This window comes from Euleptes europaea, unplaced genomic scaffold, assembly GCF_029931775.1.
Source record: "Euleptes europaea isolate rEulEur1 unplaced genomic scaffold, rEulEur1.hap1 H_6, whole genome shotgun sequence".
In the NCBI taxonomy this organism is placed as follows: Eukaryota; Metazoa; Chordata; class Lepidosauria; order Squamata; family Sphaerodactylidae; genus Euleptes; species Euleptes europaea.
This window is the reverse complement of record NW_026612054.1, coordinates 115,238-129,688: the sequence shown is the minus strand read 5'-3', so window position 1 is coordinate 129,688 and position 14,451 is coordinate 115,238. Positions and strand designations below refer to the sequence as shown.

At 43.7% G+C, this 14,451-nt stretch overlaps 1 protein-coding gene across 7 annotated transcripts in view; it reads left to right on the top strand.

The window, feature by feature from the left end:
* Nucleotides 1–14,451, top strand: part of LOC130493041 (membrane-associated guanylate kinase, WW and PDZ domain-containing protein 2-like) — a 169,104-nt gene that overhangs the window by 120,820 nt on the left and 33,833 nt on the right. For all 7 annotated transcript variants that reach the window (XM_056866817.1, XM_056866815.1, XM_056866816.1 and 4 more), the window contains one exon: nt 3,127–3,270. In XM_056866817.1, coding sequence (XP_056722795.1) covers nt 3,127–3,270 — 144 coding nt within the window. The remainder of the gene's footprint in view (nt 1–3,126; nt 3,271–14,451) is intronic.

Below are 14,451 nucleotides of genomic sequence, written 5' to 3'. Positions count from 1 at the left end.
GTTGCACACACATAATCACTTTTGGCACATAAAGTGACTCAGCAGAAAAGCCATTAATTTGCAGACCATTATTAGGAAACCATTTCTCTAATACAGAATCTGAGTCATTATGAGCAACCACTGCCCCATCCCGTCGCTGCCTCTCTGCCGAAATACTAAGCAGATGGAACTGCTGCATAAATACTGCCCTTTCTATCACTGTCATAGACAGAGACTGCTTGTAATTAGGAAATCATAAAACTCCCTACAAAGGCACTCAAGGGAAACTATTACTTGATCAGAAGACCGTACCTGTGCATGGGCTTGCATTGTGATGTGAATTATGCAAATAGAAACTATCTGTGCAAAAATTGAACAGGTGCCTCATTTCACAGAGATACTGACGATTTCATGGTCCCAAGCCTAATAACCTGGAGCTGCATCCAGCAGAAATTTCCCATGAGAGAAGGGGAGGCAATTTTTGCTGATTCCCCCTCCCAGGGCAGACCTCCAGCTCCTTCTGGTGGTGATCCTGAGGGTTTCTTGTCCCCCAGTAGTGTTTTGGGGGAGAAAGAGGCAGGGAGAGGCAAAAAAAAAATCGCTTCTGTCAGTGGAGATTTTGTGCAGGGTCTAACCATCCTCATTATAAAAACTGTTCCATCAGTGTGTAAATGCTGAGAATGCAATAAATGCAACAAAATAAATGCCTTTTCAAAAGTTTACTTTTTTGTAGAAAGACAGTATATATAGTGGTTAGGGCCTAAAAACAAGGCCAGGACGACCCATGTTCAGATCCCTACTCAACCATGAAGCTTGGTGGGTGAAAGACAATATGTATAGTGGTTAGGGCCTCAGAACAAGGCCAGGATGACCCATGTTCAGATCCCTGCTCAACCATGAAACTTGGTGGGTGAGCCGGGACTTTTGTGAGGCATGGAGGAAAGAACTACGTATGCCATTGTGAGCTCCTTGGAGGGATGGTGAAATAACAATGTAACAATGTGGAAACAGAGATGTACGTTATACAAGTATTATCTATATGGCCATTTTTGTGTGTGTGAGAGAGAGGCTATTTCCATGGCCTTCAATGAAAGAAAGCCCTCCAAAGGACAAACAAGACTATGTTTATATTATCAGCAAAATGAAATGGAAATCTATGGGCGAAAACGCACGCTCGGCAAAATGCATGTGTTCAATCCTGGCTGAATCCTGGCTGAAACAGGGAATAAAGGAGGCTAAAGCGACCATGGATTTTCGCCCTACAAGTTATATTTGAATGGGTAGTGTATACTATGGGTAGTGTATACTATTTATCGAAATGCAGAAGGATTTTTTTAGAAGCATTCAAAACCTGCAGGGATGTGGAAGTGTATGGTATAGCCTGATTTCATCCAATCTCAGAAGCTAAGCAAAGTCAGTTCTTGGATGGGAGACCATCCAAGTACTGACCCTGCAGAGGAAGGCAATGGTAAACCAGCTCTGTTTCTCACTTGCCTTGAAAGCTCCTTGTTGGTGTCACCATGAATTGGTTGTGAGTTGACAGCACATACATACATACATATTCAAACCTGCAATCTCTGCCCCTACTTTACATATATTGACCATATACAGATCCTGCATACCCACACAGCCCATTGGTCCATGTAGCTGAGTATTGTCAACTCTAACTGGTTTTCCAGGATCTCAGGCAAAGAAATGCCTTTCTTGCTACTTTGTGTATTTTAGCTTGAGATGGCAGCAAGTGAACTTGGGACTTTATGCATGTGAACCAGATGCTGTACCACTAAGCCACAGGCCCTCCCCTAACTTTAGGAATCTGTCCTAGAAAAACCTTTAATGCTTGATTATGTTGATCGTATAAACTGTCCTTGAATTGTTTGTGAGTTGCATCATGCATGCATATTTTAGATATAATACATTTACAGACATCATGCATGCATCATGTATAATTCAGAATGACTGTGCCCTAGAGACTCACAAGGTGTGGAAACATCAGGTACAGAAGTTTTTCATAAACCAAGTTTTTACCAGAAAACTTTAATATTCTCAAAATCTCCTGTATGTCTTATTCATAATCTAAAATTGAAATACTGTGATTTAAGCAGATCTACTTTCCAATCCTGTATCAGTTTTCTTGAAAGTACACTCATTTATCTCAAATTACTTCCATGTAAACATGCTTGTCTCCACTGTTTTTGTAGAAAAAAGCAAGTCCAGTAGCATCTTAAACACTAACAAAATTTCTTGCAGGGTATGAGCTTTCGTGAGTCACAGCTCACTTCTTCAGATACCATTGTTTCTATTACACTTACATATCTGCCTGTGAAGTTATGGTCATGATCTCTGAATCGGGAATAATATTTTCTGAGACATGCAATAGCTGTTGGTTCATTCTAACTCCTTCCATGCTGATACAGTAAACCCTAGGCCTGGTTCACACACTTACCAGTCGTCTGATGGTGGAGCAGTGACGTACTCCTTACTACCACCCATGTAGGCATGGTGGATAGAACTGAGCTCACCTATCCTGCTTTCAGTTTACCCTTCAGTCCTGCTCTGTAGTTAACTCAGAGGAGATTCTGATAGCTTCAACAACAGGTCTCTTTATTGCTTCTAGCTGAGAGAGAACACTTGCTGATGGAGAACACTAATACACTCTGAGAGACTCCAACCAACAACCAGCACAAGTCCCAAGTGGAGCCCATCCTATACAGGCCACAAGGGAGAAACAAGTCCTTAAGAAACTATTTCTTAAGGGCTCACTCAAAGCTGTGCTCATAGGCACATCACAACTCACCTAAAGTAATGTTTGGCAATGGTTTATCACACAGAATCCAGAATACGTGACAACCAGATTCCCTTGATTCTTCTACCACAAAAAAGGGAGGCAAAGATCTTGGGAAACAGAATTTTATGCATATGGGCTTCTGTTTGGAGTGTATACATCACACGTAGTTTAGCTGCATGTTGGAAACGATGGATGTCTGCCATTACATGAAGACTGATGGCACTTGGCAAGAATGGGAACTGGACCATTGTATCAAGTGATAAATCTGCTTGTATCTCACGATTTCCACTTAAATGAGGAATGGAAATGCTACAATTTATTGAAATAATTTATTTTTTGTATTTCCTTTAACTGTACAGGATTTTGATTATTTTACTGTTGACATGGAGAAAGGAACCAAAGGGTTTGGATTCAGTATTCGAGGAGGAAGAGAATACAAAATGGATCTCTATGTGTTGAGGTTGGCAGAAGATGGGCCAGCAATAAGAAATGGAAGGATGAGGGTAAGATGGAATAAAAGGGGAAGGGGGCAATTGGCTAAGGCTATGATCCTGGGCTCACTAACTTGAATGGAACAATGTGGGACTGACAGAACAATCCTATGCAGAGTTATTCTAGTGAGTTGCTCCAGAGTTACTCCCATTGGGCTTAGACTGGACTAAGTCTGCATAGGATTGCCTTGAATCATAGGCTACAACCCTCAGAACGCTCATTGAATAAAACAGGGCTTACTTGTAAGTAGCCCAACTTAGGAGTGCTTCTATAGAGTTTTAAGAGTTGGCAGGGCAGGAGGCTTCTAGGTCCTCTGAGTAAATGTGCTTTGACAAAGCCTGCAGTCCTACAAATTTTCCTGTGTCTCCTTCTGAAGTAATATCACTAGATTGGAGACTGGAAGTCTAAGAAAAGAAACTGGATGCCAGCTTGTTCCTCATACATAATTGTCAATGGAACTTATTCAAGTGTTCAGCAGCAGCCCTTTTTTCTGAAGCAGAAAACTAACTCTTTATAATATTAACATATTTGGAGCACTGGAAATCATAATTTCACAGTATCTCTTGGCAACAAAGAGTTTTGATTGGAAACTAATATATCCAGTAACACTGATGGACTTCAGAGGAGCAATATGTAAATATTAACCATCCACCTGAGCTACTGATTATTTTAAAGGTTTTTTTAAAAAAATTGCCAGTATGTCTCTGCATTTTCTGGGTGGTTTTTTTTGTTTTGTTTTGTTTGGTGTGTTTTTGTTTTTTGTTTTTGTGAGGTTGTATCAAGCCTATATAGATAGATGCCCTGACCTGGAAAGCCCTGGGTAGCCTGATCTTGTGAGATCTTGGGAGGGAGGGAGGGAAGATGGAGAGATGGGGGGGGGGAGAGAGAGAGAGAGAGAGAGAGAGAGAGACTGAAATCCATTGAGCAAACTCATGCAAGGGAAAGAAAAGGATGACAACAATGAAAAAGCAATACTATATGTAACAGGATATGCAATAGCCTCTTCATTGTGGATCACTGGATGGGTCAATAGACGGTGCAAACAAATGAATGAAGAGTGATAGATATAGAGGCTGAACTCATCAGAGATTAGAGGAGTGGTGTTGGTTTATAGAGGAAACGCTGGGGGCATGGAAGGGAGGAACAATTTAAAGTTCTGGCTGAAAAGAGAAGCAAACATAATTTTATTTGAATTCAACAAGGGCCATAGATTAAAGTCCCGAGTTCCAGGGACAAGAGTACAATGCAGTTTCATTTTCCAGTTGTCCTTGGGAAAATCCCAGTATTTGGATAATGAGATATTTGACTAAAGAAGAGAGTTTTGCCTAGGGCTACATGGCTATGGAGATTCTCAGGGGACAAAAAGAATTCAGACTTCATAGAAGTGTTTCTTTTCCACAACAGTGTTTCCAGCGCATCAAGGTTGCAATCTATACAGTTCCCACTGCATTCTCAGTGTAATACCATCTATGGTGAATATTTGTTAAAGTTGGAAAATTGAAAGAATGGAAATTAAGGGTCCTCCATCTCACCTTGAAGTCTCCCAGTTTCCACTACTGGTGAAAGTTAAGTTTAAAAAAGAAACCACAGCTCATGCTTTCAGGCATCTAGCTAACATTCCTGATAAATACAAAAAACATGACAATGCATTGTTTTGCCATAGTCCTAATGGAACAGTTTCACAGCTTGGAGATGCTGTTAAATGCAAGCCTACAAATGGATGCTCGAATGTCATCTGTGGCATGTAACATATTTAACCAGTTGAGCTTCTACTTTAAAAGTGATTCTTAATAGGGTAATGGGAGCCAGCGTGGTTTAGTGGTTAAGAGTGGCAGACTCTGATCCAGAGAACCAGGTTTGATTCCCCACTCCTCTACATGAAGTCTGCTGGGTGACCCTGGGCAAGTCACAGTTCTCTCAGAACATTCTCAGCCCATGCAGTGGTAGGCAACGGCACCGAACGTCTCTTGCCTTGGAAACCCTATGGGGTCATCATAAGTCAGCTGTGACTTGACGGCACTTTCCACCACCAGTGGGGGTCATATGCTGCTCCAGTGGCCAATTTACAAAATGGGAGGTGAGGACATTCAGGATTTTAGGCAGCCCTTCCCCCCACTTGCAATGGCTTCTGGCAAGAAGTGCAGGAAAGTTATTTTATGCTTTTCAGCCCACACAAAGGATGTGATCCCAGATCCTAGATAACTCCCCAGGCCCTTAAAAATGGCACAGAGCAAATCAAAGCCATCATTAAGTGTTTGGCTAATGGCCACTAGAGAGAAAAACCTTATTGAACGCATGTATGAGATGTGTGACTTGTTTTCTTTTACCTCACTGAGAAACTGCATTTTGCTTTCCTTGGATTTTGCGAGCTCATCCCTTTAAAAGGTTTTCTTCATTGCCAGTTGGTGTGGTAGACAGTCTTGGAGAACTCAGTTTCCAAATTAATTCTTAGTCATGAAGCTCATGGGGTAGTGTTGAGCAAGTCCCTTATTATATTATTTTATGTACTTACTTTGTTTATGTCCAGCCTTTCTCCCCAGTGGGGACCCAAAACGTAGTTTTGTTTTCATTTTTATCATTACAGCAACCCTGTGAAGTAGGTTATACTGAGAGTGTGTGACTGAACCAAGGTCATCCAGCAAAGCTTTCAAGGCAGTGTGGGGATTCAAACCTGGGTCTCCCAGATCTTAGTCAGACCCTCTGATCACTACAGTATACTGGCATTGTTATTAGCCCTGGAAGAGTAAACAGATAGATGTCCTCTTTTTGCCTAACGTTTTGCCTTCCAGGGCTAATAACAGTGTGGCTTGTGGTAGTTAGTGGTGGTGGTTTTGATAAGTGAAACCACTAGTGAGTTTAAATAACCCCTAGTGGGTCTACTCGGCATGAATCATTATAGTCTCTATAATTCTTAGGTTCTTTAACTATCTCCATGAAAGAAAGTTTAGTTGATAATCTCCGTTTAAAAAGGTTTAACTTTTTTCCCCCTCAAAAACAGAAGATATTGAAATGTCAAAAGATATTATTTCTAAACCTGCATTGTCTGTTAGAATATCCACTTTTTTTGCTCTAAAAAGTGGGTTAGCGTTAACATTGGGAAATTATGCATAAAGTTTTCAGAATGCATCCTTAAATAAAACGATAGCTCCAATCTAAGATAACAAATGACAGGCAGGATTTAGGATCTTTGTCAGCAGACGTTTTTGAGCAAGGAACACATTATTTTAACCTTTTTAATAATATTCCACATTTACCGTATTTTTCACTCCATAACACGCACCTGACCATAACACGCACCTAGTTTTTAGAGGAGGAAAACAAGAAAAAATCTTGTTTTCCTCCTATAAAAACTTGTCTTATGGAGTGAATGCCCCAGGGAGGCCAGGTCCACCCATTGGTTTGCATGGCAGTAGACCTGGCCTCCTGTCTCAGTCAGGAGGCCAGGTCTACTGCCGTGCAAACCAATGGGAGACCCCCCCCCTTCACAGAGACCAGGTCTACCCATTGGTTTGCATGGCAGTAGACCTGGCCTCCTGTCTCAGTCAGGAGGCCAGGTCTACTGCCATGCAAAGCAATGGGCAGCCTGACTGTGCCTGGGAGAGGGGGGGCGGCGGGAAAGCGAGGGGAGGGGGCTGTGAGCTCAGTGGCAGAGCTTCTGCTGGGCATGCAGGAGGTCCCAGGTTCAGTCCCCAGCGCCTCCGCTCCCTCCCGCCCCTGGCCCAGGCAAGCCCAGATCCGGCCCGTGTGCGCCCGGGGAGGGAGGAGGGAAGGCTTCAGTTGGCGCGCGGGGCCGAATCCGGCCCATGTGCGCCCGGGGAGGGAGGAGGGAAGGCTGCAGGCTGGCGCCGGCTCTGTGCACCCCGCCTGCCTCCCAGCTGGGAGGCGGGCGGGGTGCAAGGCTTGCATCGTTCCAGCGCGCCTAGAGCGAATGTGCACAGAGCCGTCTGGGCACGCCGTTCCAGCAGGCCCAGCCGGCTCTGTGCACATTCGCTACATAACACGCACAGACATTTTCCTCCTCAAAAGCGAGGGGGAAAAGTGCGTGTTATGGAGCGAAAAATACGGTATATAATGCTGGGGGGAGCTGCTCTAGAAGACCCTCGACACAACTAGTTTAGAACACTTATGTCAGTGGCTGACTGGTAGGAACATAACCTTGCCTGTCTTAAAGTATTTACATTTGTTATCGGTGCTCACTAGCACAGATACGGATCAAAAACAGTCAGGATTTCATTACAAGAAACTGTATTTACCCCTGCGGTATGGGGAAGTTTTGTATCGCTTCATATATATCTTTTTTACATTTCACATTCTTCTGCAGCAGCTTTGTTTCCTACATTTCTTTGTTTGTTTTGCCAGGGGGAAATGGGCTTTTTCATTATAATTGGCCTTACAAACCTAATTTTCTTAAAAAGCAGTGTTGCATCTGGAGAGATCTGGAATTCCATTCCATCTAATGATAAGATAAATCTTCTTTCATATTATGAATGTTCTGCATGAGACAATTCCAAATCCATAAAGTGCTTATATGCAAGAACAATGTTGATTGTTGTTGGAAGGCCTACAAGGAGGATATGAAGGGGAAGGCCACTCCCTGTTGTTGCCCTTCCAGCACTGATATTCAGAGGGTCACTTCCTCTGAATCAGGAGGTTCCATTTGCTCATCATAGTTAATAGCCTTCATAAATTTGTCATATCCCCAACTCTGATGATCACAATGTGTGAATAGGCCACGAGTCAGACCAGCAGGGTGTCAAGCATTCCTAATTCAGTCCTTCATAGTAGAAAAGAGCAAGTGTCTAGTAACTAGGGTTGCCAGGTCCCCCCTTTCACTGGCAGGAGGTTGTGGGGGGTGGGGGTGGGCGGGTGCACACGACGTGCTTACATCACTTCCAGGTTTAGTCCCAAAAGCATCGCACCCGACGGGATTATGTCACTTCCAGGGGAGTTGAGTGGTAAAGGGCCCCTTTGCAATGTGGCGCTTCCGGGACTAAACCCGGAAGTGACGTAAGCATGTCACATATGGCCGCTGCTCCAAGCAGGCTGCTGGATTGGCAGGTAATTGCCTGCCGGTTCCAGGAAACTGGCAACCCTACTAGTAGCACCTTAAAGTCTAACAAAATTTCTGGCAGGGTATGAGCTTTCGTGAGTCACAGATACCAGAAGAAGTGAGCCGTGACAGACAAAAGCTCATACCCTGCCAGAAATTGTGTTCGTCTTTAAGGTGCTACTGGACTCTTGCTCTTTTCTGCTGCTGCAGACAGACTAACACAGCTACCCATCATGATCAGTCCTTCGTGGTAATTGACTAAATCAGTGAATTCAAAAATAAAACCAGTTCACACTCAGAAAGGGTGTAGTGATATATAATTGAAATGTGAGTTTGATCGGATGTTCGGTTTCTTGATTCTGATCGTATAATGTATTGATAATTTGCTTGTTTGATATCTTGATTGCACTGGTCTATTATGTAGGGAATTTATGTTAGACTAATCTTTGGAGAAGTCAATAGAATAAAAATTGAGGCTGTGATATCTGTTTTTCGTTAAGTAGTATTCATTTTTCTTCCCATCTGTTTGGTGGTAAACTGCCTTTAACCACATTACATGTATTATTTAACACTAAGTTGTCAGATGATGACAGGTATTTGTGTTAGCTAGAGCTAAATCTGTAGGCCAAATATCATGCTGTTCATCATTTCATTTCTTATCACTTCATTGCTTAACATTCAGTGAATCACAGTTTGAATTGATTCGCTTGAAAAACATTGCAGACATAATCCAGTCAAATTTAAGCACCTTTCAGTCTCATTGATTGCAGAAGGAAAAGTTCAGTGTTTGATCTGTGATGGCTTATTCACACATGCAAGTCAAAGCACCTATATTAATTATGTGTTATAGATTCGTCTTAGTTCTTTTGGTTTTTGGAATAAATTCAGTGGGTTGGATCCATTCAGTCTTATCCAGTTCCCCTTCCTGGTGTAGGCTCTGTCCTACATGACTTTTGTACATGTAGGTCCCATATTCCCTGGCATAGCCTTTTTGAGTGATCAAAGAGGGCCCATCCTTCCTTTTTCAGCAGCAGAACAGCTGGTTGAATCCAAGCCAATGTCAAAGTTAACTTTATTTCATAGATCAGGGGCTTATAACACCATATTCCATTGTATGTGTGATGCTTGGATGATGTTGTGTGTGTGTTTTTGGGGTTTTGTTTTTGCCATCAAGTCACTTATGGTGACTCCCAGTGGGGTTTTCAAGGCAAAAGATGTTCAGAGGTGGTTTGCCATTGCCTAGCTCTGTATCACAACCCAGTTATTCCTTGGCGGTCTCCCATCCAATTGCTTGCCAGGGCTTCTCCTGCTTAGCTTCTGGGATCTGATGAGATCAGGCTAGCCTGGGCTATCCAGGTCAGGGCAGTTGGAAGGCTACAAAAATAGATATTTTCCAAAATCGGAAAGCTAGTTATGATCTGACCATGAAAAATCAATATTAGGCAGTGGTCCCCTTTCAAGATGAAATAATTTAAGTTTTATACTAAAGAATTGGGATGTTCTGGGGAAAACAGTATGTTTTGAAAAACATATATTTTTTTATTATGCTTTTGTCCAATGTGTCTGATTCCATTTTTCTTAATGAATAACTTTACAAAAATCAGAGAGGAAATATGAGCGACCTCCGCAACTCTGTCACAGAGTGAGAACTACTAGGCTAAAAGGGATTGACTAGACTGACAGAACTCTTTGGTTTATTTGGGGTGCTGCCCCAGCCTCCTAATTCACTGGATACATCATGAACATAGCAGACCCCTCTGGCAGAAGCCTCCTCCATCTTGTTCAGTCTTGGGAGGGATGATATAGTCAGGGAGGCAGTGCAGTGACCGACCCCAATTCCATTGTCCCTGCTGATGGCAGGCTAACTGGAGAAGATCCATGATCCATTTTTTTGTCTCTTTGTTTCTCTGAACAGCAGACACCATGGATTTGGATCAGTGCCATGGTGCCAGGAGATTTGATCGGGATTGCTTACACTGTGCAAGAGGAGTTTTAACCCTTTCCCCCATGGAAGTCTTCTGTGTTTTCCTTCCTGGAACAAATAACACCTCACCAGTGTGGGGGAGGCAATTTACATCAAGAAATGTTTGTATAGGGGAAGGGATAATATCCTTCTCCCCTAGTGTAGCAATCACAGTCCAACTTGGGGCCCAGTGCAGGTGGTATTTAGAAGGACCTACTATTATGCCAGTAAAGGAATTTGTACTTGTACTTGTAAGAAGGACCTACAACATCTTGTCTAGTTCTGCCCAAGACAATAACTTTTGATATTCTTAGACACAGTAGCAATGACTTGTTGCTTTCTCATTCTGCACTTTCACTGTAATAGCTGTAGGGAGCTCATGTGGGAGAGATGTACCAGTTTCAACTGCACATATGCACTACCAGATTTTTTTCTTAGGGTGTCCCCCAACATAAAAGTAGCCATAGATATACTTTAAGAAGCTTCTTTCTGCATCCTTAACTTCCCTGTTGTGTTCTACAAATGTTACATGAAGTACCACTAGCCCATTCAGCCAGTGGTAAGTAATATGCAAAGCCACTCCAATATTGCGATCCTAACCAGACTTACATGCCGCTAAGGCTTGGCAGCTTTGATTAGGAGGGCATTGTAAGCCTGTATTATGGCAGGCCCACTGTGGTGTGGTAGCGTAACCAAGCTCACATGGCTTTTGCACCAGTAAACTCACACTAATACATGCAAAACTAAGCATTATTGGAGAAAATTAGAAAAATATATTAAAACAAGGTTTACAGTTAAACGAGGACAGGATGCATAGAAAATAACAAAGCTGACTGTCTAAATACTTACTGAAGTCCTAAGCACAGCATAGTTGTTCCTAAAGGCATAAAATTTCTAGAGCTTAATATGAATGTCTTCCTGGTAGCATGGAGGGGGAAGGGGAAAAGAATGCAAAAGGGGAATGACTGTTCTACACACAGGGTACTCTTATGGAAAACGCTGGCCATAACCTGCTGACTCCTTACAACCAGTCATAGGACCATCTTCATGGAACCTCTCAGGGGATGAGCGAACTGCCCCCTCCCAACAGAGTTTCTCAGCTGTGGCTTGTAATCTGATCAAGCCTGCCAGGGAACTTGTCCTTGAGTGAAACTGCAAAAAAGGAGTGACATTCCACACCTGTGAAAGGCCAAATTAAATGAGACTGGAAATTTCCTTCAGGATGGATACTCTCTTGACAGCCTGTATAGAAGAAGAAATCACTGATGATGATGATGGTGATGGTGATGATGATGATATAAAGTTATAGTGTTCTGTGTTTATTATCTTCTAACAACTGCCCTATAAGGTAGGCCAATATCATTGGCACATGCCCAACCTTGGAGTACCAAAGCTTTAATAGCACTTAAATCTTTGGAAGAGGAGGCAGTGATTTCCACTGATTCCCCCTCCTGCTTTGCTCTGGTTGTTTCTGGCTCCCAGAAACAAAATTGGGCTGAGGATCAGTTGACTGCAGTGGAGGAGGAGTAAAATAAATGTAAGTCCTACTCTGCAAACTCTCTGGATGGTTAGATAACAACCCACCCACCCCATGTAGCCATGTTGCTGACAGTGAGATAGTGCTTTGTTGAAGCCCCCTCCTTCAGTCCATTGCTTGGGGGACTTCCTGCTCACAGCTGTATATCATTACATGCGAAGGCATCCTAATCTCTGCATCCACTTGCTGCTGGGAGGGGCACTATCATTAGTTAAGTTTCCCCAAGATGAGAGGGGTCATTCAGAGGAAGAGGCAGCCTCATGTGTAAGGCCTTTTCACAATGCCGCACCTTCTCTTCCTGTCAACAGGAAGGGTGAGGTGTAGTGGGGGGGATGGAAGAAGATAGTGAACATTTAATTTGGCAACTACAGTGCACACATAAACAAGAGATGTCACTTTCCATAGGGTAATTAGTCTCTTTCAAGAGGTTTAATTATAAAATGCATTAAGCAGCCGGCAGATAGAGGTGTCTTTTACGCACAATCATGGTGGGCTGTTTTTGCCTTTAAATTTCCTCACTTAACATAGCCCCGCATATGCAATTACGTTCATTTCTGGTGCAGCCGGAAAGCGGTGTGCCTGTAATGAGTTTTTTGTTGGCAGAGGCATGCTCATTCAAGAATGGCACAGCAGGCACCGGGCTGCAAGTTAGGCTACTGTAATTGCTTTGAAACTTCATAAACCAGCCATGCACGTAAACAGAAAAATATTTACTAATCCTCTAAACCCATCTAGAAACCAACATTTATTGCAAGACATTGCATGCTCCAGTTAATCATCTGCCCTTTCTGCTGACCTCATTCCAAATCCATCTTTTCTTGCACATTTCTTTCCATCCCAATTTACTGATGTTGTCTCTGTTCCCAGCTTTCTACCCTAGCCTCCCCTAGGATGACTTATTGCATTTTTCCCTACTTAGGATGAGCACAAAAGCTGCATGAAAGAAGGTGTGCACGTTTGCTGCGTGTACACAAAGCAAAATATACCATACACAGGGGTCTCCTTATTTGTTTTTACCTTCTTCTCTGTTTTTGCAAGCATGTGTGTGCATGCAAGCAGGACTGCCAAAAGGGGGGACTGGGGGAACAAAGTTTGGGTGCCCAAGTCAGCTGGAGGGCACCTGAAGCTAACATGATGCTGCATCCAACCGAATGCCTTTCCAATGATTTTCCTTTTGATGCAGTTCTGGCTGTAGCCACTAGGGATACTATGAACATAGTAAAGTTGTATTTCAGCTGTCTGAAGATCACATGAAGCTGCCTTATACTGAATCAGACTCTTGGTCCATCAGAGTCAGTATTGTCTACTCAGACCAGCAGCAGCTCTTCGGGGTCTCAGGCAAGGGTCTTTCACATCACCTACCTGCCTAGTCCCTTTAAATGGAGATGCCGGGGATTGAACCAGGGACCTTCTGCATGCCAAGCAGATGCTGTACCACTGAGCCACGGCCCCACCCACCCCCCAAAAAAGTAAAAGGCGCTCTATCTGCTACTCGCCTTTCTGAAAGAAAGCAGTAGTTAGTGTGTTGCAGCAAGATAAAACAACCTTTCCCTCTCTTTTCCTTAAGTCCTCTCCATCTTTTCTGCTCTTTCATTTATCTCTCATTCATTTATCTCTCCCTCCACCTACCGGGGGGCCCAATTTATTTTCAAGTCTTGGTCACACCTCCTTCTCATTCCTATCCTACTTGACAACTGAATGTACTTAATAGCAGTATAGTAGCAAACCTTTGTTAATATTATGAACAGAAGGGTGGTGGTAATATTTCCCATGATCGAATAAAGTAGTAAAAAGTTATTCCCCCACTTCTCCACTCATTACGTGCATTATTGATGGAACACTAATCTGTTTTAGTGGTTATACATGTGGAACAGAAGTTAGAATTCCCAGTCTAGGCACTGGGTTGTAATCATTGTTATTGTGTTAGTCGACAATTTAATAGCCCTTTGGAAAGACTACTTTGCTATATAACAGTGGTGGCGAACCTATGGCACGGGTGCCAAAGGTGGCACTCAGAGCCCTCTCTGTGGGCACACACGCCGTCACCCCAGCACAGAGTTCGCCTGAGTTCGTTCCCCCGGCTGAAGAGGCTGGGGACCAGCGGTGCCTTCCCGGCTCCTCCGGGAAGCACCAGGCTCCTCCCCAGCGTCTTCTCCGCAGTTGCTGGCTGCGCACTCTGGAAATGAAGACAACGACGAGCCTTCTGCCGAAGACTGGAAGAGGTGGAGCCGGGACGGGGCTGGACCGGGAGTAGGATGCCTGGGCAGCCATCTGCGGCAGGCTGGTTGGTGACTGCAGCGCAGGGGGTTGGCAGTGAGGGCCAAACGGGGGCCCGCCTGGCGTTTGTGCTGGAGCCGAGCCCTTTGCTTAGCTCGGGTTTCCACTCTGCTCGTTCATGCAACCGAAGGTGCCTCTGAGTGTGTGCAGAGGGCTGTCCCCACCATCAGCCCCCCCCCGCATAACAGTCTTTTTAAATTCGTATGAAGATAACAGTTGGAAAAAGAACCAAACTGAAGGGGTGGGGGCTATGCTCCAGCTGCTTTCCTTCCCCAGCTCAGCCGCCCATGCAGGGTTGCCAAGCTCCAGGTAGTAGCAGGAAATCTGCTATTTCAGTTCACCTGGAGAACATGGCCGCTTTGGCA